The sequence below is a fragment of the Pygoscelis adeliae genome, unplaced genomic scaffold (genome assembly GCF_000699105.1).
Source record: "Pygoscelis adeliae isolate BGI_AS28 unplaced genomic scaffold, ASM69910v1 Scaffold124, whole genome shotgun sequence".
Taxonomy (NCBI): domain Eukaryota; kingdom Metazoa; phylum Chordata; class Aves; order Sphenisciformes; family Spheniscidae; genus Pygoscelis; species Pygoscelis adeliae.
In genome coordinates, this window is record NW_008824791.1 from 5,296,862 (window position 1) to 5,306,125 (window position 9,264).

At 44.2% G+C, this 9,264-nt stretch overlaps 1 protein-coding gene across 1 annotated transcript in view; it reads right to left on the reverse strand.

Annotated features, from left to right (window-relative positions):
- The window catches only part of POGLUT1 (protein O-glucosyltransferase 1), a 49,283-nt gene that overhangs the window by 7,506 nt on the left and 32,513 nt on the right, over nucleotides 1-9,264 (reverse strand). The window contains exons 2-6 of the mRNA XM_009323955.1: nucleotides 8,798-8,888; nucleotides 5,814-5,957; nucleotides 5,232-5,367; nucleotides 2,704-2,825; nucleotides 1,096-1,155 (exon numbers count right to left, since the gene is read on the reverse strand). Coding sequence (XP_009322230.1) covers nucleotides 1,096-1,155; nucleotides 2,704-2,825; nucleotides 5,232-5,367; nucleotides 5,814-5,957; nucleotides 8,798-8,888 — 553 coding nt within the window. The remainder of the gene's footprint in view (nucleotides 1-1,095; nucleotides 1,156-2,703; nucleotides 2,826-5,231; nucleotides 5,368-5,813; nucleotides 5,958-8,797; nucleotides 8,889-9,264) is intronic.

Consider the following 9,264-nt stretch of genomic DNA (forward strand, 5'->3'; position numbering starts at 1 on the left):
GACGACTGCTCGGGGACTGGCTGGGCATCGGTCGGCAGGTGGTGAGCAATTGCATTGTGCATCACTTATTTTGTATATTCTTTTGTCATTATTATTATTATTATTATTTTTTTTTTTCCTTCCTTTTCTGTCCTATTAAACTGTCTTTATCTCAACCCATGAATTTTACTTCCCCCCACCCCGATTCTCTCCCCCATCCCACTGGGCCATGGGGGAAGTGAGCGAACAGCTGTGTGGTGTTTAGCTGCCTGCCTGGTTAAACCACAACACTTACTAAATATTTAATAGTATTATTTAAGCAATTCCCAGAACAAATCAGCAGAGATGTTGTTTCCTTCAGGCCTTATCCTGATGGGTGCCAAATACTTTAACTCCCTTCTAAGTCAGAGAGAGCTAAGAGGCGCCAAGCATCTTCAGCACTTGATCCCTCTGACACCAATTTAAAACACTACTGATAAACAAGGTTACGACATCCCTGAGACTCACTCATCATCATCTCCTGAGCCTACCTAGTAAGATATCAAATCCATCCCTATGGGGGATGGAGGAGGAACAAAGTGTTGGAGGAACAAAAAGGAGTAGGGGTTAACACTGTTTTCAAACTGTCACTGGAGAGACGGCAAAAATAATCTACTCTCTTATTCCCTACCACTCAAATAACTTAATCCAAGAATACTTGTTGATTCACTGTTGAGCACTTCCATAGAGAATGAAGTATTCACACTGGCAAGAAGCATGCACATCAGTATCAAATCTTTAAATTTGTATCATGCACCTTGCAGTTCCCTTCACAGAACAAAACAAGCTGGTTCCTAGTGTGACAGTTTCACTCATTAAGAAATAACGTAGCAAATCCATCACAACTTCTGTTTCCAGTATTAGACTTATTATAATAAACTAGTTGCACATGGCAATTCTTACAGAGAATCACTAATGGTGAAATGCTGCTGTACAAAATGTCTTTCTTTCCTTACTTTTAAAAAATACATTCTGGGATACACTTGTTTAGGTCTTGGAGATACAGAAATTTCTGCATACAGACAGCTGTCACGGCATATGTTGGTAGAATCTCCTGTTACAGGAAAATATGCTCACCTGGATCCTCGGAAATATCCTTTAGAGATTTTTTTCATCCATGGCCATTTTTCTGCAGATCTGAAAATATTGTTTATACATGGCAATAAATGATTTAATATAACCATGAAACAGTGCTCTCATCAGTTTTCACAGCATGATCTCTTTTTATTATTCTTCATTTCTGATGGAAATCACTTTCTTCATTATAGCAGAAAAAACTCTCAGCCAGGTCCAGCGAAACAGGTTTTCCTGTGAATATTGTGTTTAAGGCAACATGATATAGGCTACTTTTTGGAATACCTTTCAGTCAAAACAATGACTTACACACAACCCCCTCACCAAACCTTTAAGGGTATTAAAATTTACCTGAAAGTTTGAATCCACTTTTTGTATTGTTGCTTTATTTTTTTGTACTTCACTGAATATGGGTAGGGCCAAAGGACTAGAGAGTTTCTAACCAGTCATTTCTCCTTAAAAAAACCCCAACCAAACAACAAACAAACAAACCCGCCTAGTGTTTTGCATTTAAAACATAGGGGTTCATTGTTTTCTCAAATAACTTTCATTTTAAATCTAAGCAAGTCTTTCAAAATAGCTGTTGACGTGTTTTATTTCTGTCAGCGCAGTCACCTGCCTCCCTCTGGGGAACTCTTTGTTGCACTTTTCTGTTGCACCTGGCTTGACATGTAGGTCCTGATCCCCAAACTGATCTGCGCAGGTCAAGCTTTGCATCTGCTTGTAACCCAGGTGGGGTTCACTGAGAAAGCCAGGGTAAGTAAATGCTTCGGACCTTCATTATATTATATCACATTAGGCTTCAGCTATGATTAGTCCCATAGACCTTCAGATTTTGAAGAGGGAAACATTCAACCTTGCATTCTGATGTCAAGTGATTGACATCAAGGTGTTTTTTTCTTGTTATGTTTCTACATTCACTCACTGTTGCACACTTTGTTTGTCACTCTCCATGGGAAACAGCCCCTTATTCTGCTAATCGTCAAAGATCCTGCCAAAAGAAAGACTCCCAGTCAGAAACGTCTTCTGTCTTACTCTCAGCCCAGTGATGACTCTTGATTCTTGGGAACGATTCCAGATTTCCCTATTGCACAATAATACTCAAGTAAAAGCAGATCTAAAAAAGGCTTTCCTTTACCCTTCCAGAAGCTTATACAAACATCCTGGATCATCCCTGCAGTAAAAAAACACAGCTCCTAGAGAAGTAGTTGGAAACAAAGGAAAATATTTCCATGTGTCAGGGGAGGTTTCTGCAGGCAAAAGATAACTGCTACTTTATTGACAAACCCTAACCCACTGAAAATGATAGTAATCTGGCCCTGACAGCATGAAGAATGAGTATACTTTCTCCTCTGCGTTCCTTACTAAAGTGTTGGAACCAGAGAAGCTAATTATAACTTCTAGTTACATCATCCAAGGTTTCCATGGAGAATTCTCATACAGCAGTTAGGCTGTACGTAGTTAATGAGAGGCAGCAGGACAGATCACAGGCCAAGAGACCTATGGTCTTAGACTTCAACGTTGACCCAATGCTGCCCAGTGCTAGATGGCTTTTACGGTGAGTTTGTCTTCCATTAAACCATCCCCCACATAACCATTTCCAAAACATACCTTCTGAGGTCCTCTCTCATGAGGTCCCAGCGCCCTAAACCTGTTGGGTAGATCGGCCAAACAGCTGGTCCTCCTTCCCAAAATGTCCAGGCAGGATACATGATATCATTGTACTCAGGTGTCTTAAGAAAAAGGAGAGTAATAAAAGAGTAAGAGTAGTATTTACTTCCATTTACTGACTGAGCTTACCAGCAATGAACATCCCTTCTGGAATTCTGTCAGCTTTCTCTGTTACTGTTCCATAAGCAGCCATGAGAGCTCTGTGGTCACCACTGTGCTGCTGGGGTTCATAGGAAGACAACCCAACAGAGAAAAGCCAGGGTATTTCAGCATGCATGCTTGCTGAGTGGACCAGATGACCTCCTAAGGCCCTTTCCAACCAAAACGTTTCAACATTTAGACTTTCAACACTTCAGTTCATTCCGGCCTTCCTAGAGATGGCTTAGAAATTCACTGTAACAAATATCCACGTCATGGAAGAATTTCAGTTCCTCAGTCCTATTTGGATGCTTAAATTCTCATTTAATCAGAGGAAGACCAGCACTGAAGTTAAGACTAAACCCTTTTGTGAAACCAGACTATAGGTCACTTCCTTGTACTAGTAATAAACTTTTATCCAAATTATCCATCTACCTGTCACCTGGACATACTGGAGAGAGTCCAAGGCCACCAACATAGTTAGGAGGTTGGTGCACATGACATATAAACAGGGGATGAGGACTGAGTTTGTTCATGCACAGGAAGAGGAGGCTTGGGGGAATCTAAATGCTGTCTCCTACTGCCTAATGGGAGAGTTCAGAGAAGACAGAGGCAAACTTTTCAGAAGTGCACTGAGGAAGAATGAGAGGCAACAGGCTTTGATTACAAGAGGGGAAATTCCAATTAGATACTGGGAAATATGTTTTCATTCTGAGGGAGGTCAAACACTGGGGCATGTGACCAGGGAGGCTCTGGATGCCCTGTCCGCGGGGATGCTCAGAACTGGGCAGGACACAGTTTGGAGCACCCTGATCTAGTTGGTCCTGCTCTGAGCAAGGTGCTAGACTGGGCGACCTCCTGAAGTCCCTTCCACCTTAAATGAGCGTGTGCTTCTATGATCTGCTCCTTCTCAATCTTGCTATAAACAGGCATCGACAACAAACCATGACAGCTCCACCACCCCCCCAGGGTCAGCCTTGCAAGATGCAGAACTGGACAATCCTGCAATCCCTTATGCTTTCAGCCTTAGAAAGCACCCTGGACCAGCATCCCGGAGCCTTCCTCATTCTGGTAGGGACTAACACTGCCTGATTAAATGTGAGCTGTGCTTGGGTCACTGGGTTTCAGTTAAGGATAAGGCTGAGGTTTACAGTTCAGATATTGGACCACGGTGACTGGAGAACTCAGTTTCTTGCAGGGTCCTGCAAGGCACCCAGGGGCAGGATGATGAATACGGCTGCAAAGATTTAACTCCTGCAACCTGCTCTGCATCAGTTTGGGTTCTGCTGGCTAGAGTTAAGGCTGTGCGATGGTCAAGGGGCAAGACAGCTAGCTTTACTACAACATTTGGCAGCAAACATGGTTCTTGAATAACAGCGCTTGCAATGCTGTACTGAAATTCTAGAGAGTTTTAGGATGGCTGGGGACTAGGCAATAGTTACAGACTGTATTAGGGTTCAGACTGCATGAGCTGAAGACCTGTGTAAGATGCTATGAGTTAGCCAAAACAGAATAGGGCCTGAACTAGCAAGAGCAAATGGTCTGTTGCTTCTTTTTGCATCTTACTGTCTGCTGGGCTTCAGCCAAGGACAGGGTCACGATCAGGGTTAGGTAGTGAGGGTGCAGGATTTGGGCACATTGAGCATACACTAAGGCAAAACAAGATTAGCTGAAGCTTGAGGTGTAACTGTATTTTGTTGGAAAGGATGAGACACTATGCTACAGTCAGGTTTAACAATGGGAGAGGCAGCAAAACATATGTGAGGGCTCTCCAGTCTGGGAACAGAGACACAGAGAACAAATATCTCTGTGTGTGCGTCCCTGCATGTGTGTGCATGTTTGGAGACGGAAAGGGGAATCCAGGGGAAAAGAGTTCACAGGAGACAGCAATATTACAGAAAAGAAGATAAAAAACACTACCAAAAAAGAGGACTAAAATATTCATATTAAATGAGATTAACTGTATGATAGCTGACTGATGATCAAAAATCCTTAACAATGCTGATAAGCTACAGCTACAGTTTTAACAGTGGCATTGTAGCAAATGACAGCGATACTGGCACATATCCCATCCAGCTGTGCATCATTCCACTGTAGCAGAGGTACATTTTTTGACCTGGAAGAGGAGCTAATGAGGGGAAAAACTGTTCTATTGAATAATTCTGCAAGTCTGTCTGCCAGAAAACTGGAAGCAAAAGGAAACATCAAGAGCAAACAAGAGCAAACAATTCTTACACACAGAAAATCTGTGGGGAACCGTCCTCAAAAATCCCAAGAGAAAGGAGGACATGCATGTCTCAGAAATGCTCAGCTTTTAAAGGCATGCGCACCTTACTGAAGGAGAAGACTGGGATAATGGGTTTCATCCACTTGGGGACCTGCGGGTAGTCTCGCACATTGATCACCACTTCCATGTCAGGGAGGCGGTTGATGATCCCCAGAAGGAAGTGCTCAACTCCACTGCATCTGCGGAGAAACGACATATGGCAAAGAGCTATAAGGAGAAGGCAGAATCCTGCAGTCTCTTGCAGGCCTTTCTCTCTGCACAGGAGCAGAAGAGATGGTGAGCCATCTCTTGGCTCACGATGCAGGCTGGGAACTGCCTATAGCAGCCTCTAAGCCCCAACGCAGTACACACACCAATGAAGCAACCCATCCTGTTAAATCTGGCCTGATCTGCAGCTTTCTCTGGGATCCCACAACCAACCAACCCACCCTTTGTACACTGAAGTCCAACAATGACACTTACCTCTTGCTACATTTAAGCCTGATACATAATTTTCTAGGCTCCTGCTCTGATAAGGAATTCAGGCCTTTGAAATATCATTGTGCTCAATGACTTTCAACTTGGCAGAGTTGGAAGTACTCCCGTGTCCCAGCTAGGAAGACGAGATCTTCTGCACAGCTCTTACCTTGCAGGGAACAAGCAGTCCTGCTCACGGTACAACTTGTTCTTAATGATTTGGTAGTGTGTCCCGAGCTTCCGGCTCACTACATCTGATATTATCTCCTTGGAAATGCCACCTCGAAAAGGAGCCAGGTCCTGCTTCCAGACACTGAAACAAAACAATCAGCTATTATTATGCACAATAGGGAGGATACTGTGCATTCAATTGCTGCAGTACACAGAACAGACTTCTAGCTAAAACAAGCTCCGTGTAGCTTCCAGGAGGTCTGCTGCATGTGGCATAACGGAGAATTCAATTTAAGTCACTTGGAAGAGCTGTCACTCAGAGACTCAAAGGTCCATGCTTTACTCTTTGACTATCTATGGGCTGTTTGCCCAAACAGAAAGCCCAGCACAGGACTCTGAAGCTAAATCAACATGGACAACTCTACTCTCCCAGAAAGCACCCTACATACCCTGGCAGGTTATGGGTAAAAGCACTCACCTCACTTAACCTTTGAGTTGCGAAGCTTGTGCTCTGGCCTTCCATGAATGATGGGCCACACCAAGACAAAATTCCTCACACAATGTCATGCTATTTAGACATTAAGTAAGAAGGTAAGAGTCTAGTTGCAAGGAACAGTATCGCCCAATAATGCTGCGTGCAGTGAAAGCCAGCCCAGGAGGACAGGCCTATGTAGCACGTGTTCTGTGACATCTGCGCATCATCAGTGAGCTCCAGGAATGCAGTATGAAAACATAAACGTAACGAATATAAGAAAATACAGAAGGAAGATGCAGTTTACATAAATTTAGTCTAAAGGTCCTCAGATCTAACTGCTTGGAGCATTTAACGAACACTGTCAGATTGTAACAGCCATGGAGCCATCCTCCCCACTTTTTGGTAGACACTGCATCAATGCCTTAGTTTAATACAACACTGTCGGGGTGATCCCACTGTGAGGGTGGTCAAACACTGCCACAGGTTGCCCAAAGAGGCTGTGAAGTCCCTGTTCTTAGAGATATTCAAAACCCAACTGGACACAGTCCTGGCAACCCTGCTTGAGCAGAGGTGTTGGCCTTAATGATCTCAAGAGGTCCCCTCCAACTTCCAGGATTCTGCTATTTTGTAATCGGGTGGAAAATGGTTCAGCTACATAAAGAATTGCCACTGAAATGATGGGCTGATCACAGAATAAGCAGCCTGGCAGGGACACAACTGTAAAGAGCTCGAGAACAGGAAGAAAGTTGCAGTTTTATGGCACACCCATGTCATTGTAACCTAAGTGACAACTGAAAGGTAGTAACGAACAAGTTAGGACCTCCAGTCTTTGGCCACTGAGTCACAGAAGACTAGACTCGAGTAGAATATGTTATATGGGGAAAAGTACTGGCTTTCAGCGCTCTGCTGCATATTTACATCTCTCCAAATCAGCTATCAAAACGACCCGAGTTTCTTAAGCGTCACACAGCGCACGTGCTGTACTATCTTCCTGGATTGTTTTGTAATGCCCATCACTATAGCAGTGCTCCTTAACAACCCTTAAATGAACTACTGCTGTAGTGAAAACTAGGTTTGGAGAACCACAGCAACTGTAACCTCGTGTTACTATTGCCTGTCATGTTCTGAAGCAGGTTTGGAGGTTGTAACCACCTGGTAAAGTGTTCTTCCCAAAGGTGGGCAGGGTGGTGGAGTGTTTGTTTAAAGATCAGGAGATGTCTTCAGGCTGTATCCGAATTGGAACTGAGGAAACAGACTGGAAGGCTAAACTAGAAGAGACTTTTCCTCATCAATATTTCAAGAGCAATGAAGATCAAAAACTCCAAACAGAGCATACAAACAGTTGCCCAATATGGCTCATCTGATATTAAAAGCTGATACAGCACTCATCTCACCCCCAAAATGAATGAGCACATCTGGTATTTTTTAAATAGGAGGCTTAAAGTTGGGCATCTCTGTTTCTGCATTTGGAATCCAAATCCTAAGGACAAAAGGATATTTTGAGTCTTTCCTGTATTCCCTCTTCCCCTTTAAATAAAAACATTGCTTAAAGATATCAGAAGAACCCAGTCCTACAGTCCCTACCCACATAACAGTGATGACCTGTGCACCTGTAATATTCTCCATGCTGAAGTCATGCTCTACCAGTGGGAACAGAAGTGGAGTTTGGTTTGGCTATGTCTACACTTGTACTGCCTACAGTGGTCTTGCATCCACATATAAGACTCTAGCTCTCCGCACTAAATCACTGTAGGAATATTAGGCAGAGTGCTGGCATTTTGCATAATGCTCCACAGTTATAAAAAAAATAAACAGGACTTGGGTCATCCTGAATGAGCTCTTCTCGGATCATACTTTGGTCGTGTGAAAATCAGGTAGTTAAATATCCACTGCCACTCCAATTCTCAACAAGCAGTGAGCTAAACTCCCTAGAAAGAGCACTCCCCCAATTCTCCCCTCCCCTCCCCTTTTCCACTGGAAGCCCTGTCCAAGCACAGGGAGTGAGCAAAGTACAACACGCTATCACACTAAATGAATCTGTGTTCTGTAACAACCTTTCTTCATCTAGCTATTTTAAAATATTTTGCACATACTTGATTTCTTCCACTTTTAAAAGCCCATGAGAAAGACTTGTTAGCAACATTGCCCTGAGAGAGAAGGCAGAAGTGGACTATTAACACAGAAATATTACCAACTGTGCATGGGTTTATTGTGTGATCATATATGAAATGCTGACATAATGTATGTTGTTCAATCACAGAGGACAACAAGGAGAGTGATCAGTTTGCAGGTGGACACACCTTCTGTTGGAACTATGGAGGGCAACCTGTTTCACACAGTGCCATTAATAACATCCCCCTTGCAAGCATGGTAATCTATGATGGCTGCAGATGTGACACTTTAGAGCCCAAGTTATTCTATAACTAATTCCCATCCATCAGTGCTGGCAAAAGTATTCCCTCTCGTGGCCAGAGGCCTGTGCAGTCAAAAGGAAACCAGTCTCTCACCTTTGGTGGCAGCTGCAATTCTCCTTTACACACGGCTTATAGACTTCCACAGCTTTCTTAATTTGGCCAGTTATTGTTTTCCATTTGGCATCTAAAATACACAGGAAGGAAAAGTCAAAGGAATTAATCCATTAAACTACCAGAGCAACTAGCAGGAGCTGAACGTGATTTCTGGTCCAGCTGGCAATAGCAATGCACGACGGTCCCGCAACACGCTCCAGTACTGCTGCAGTCCATGCAGCTCAACTAGACCGTGCCTAAAGCAAGCGGGGGAAAGAAGAGCCGCACGGGCAAGAAGAGGGACCCGGCTGCGCCCACGGAGCGGCCACCCAGCTGAGGGGGGCCGGGGAAGGGGCAGTGGATCGGGCACCCCCTGACGGCCCCCGGGCTGAAAGGGAAGCCGGGAGGAGACGGAAGCCCGGGGGCCGTCAGGGGGGGCCGGGGGGGCTGCCCGGGCCTGGGGGGTG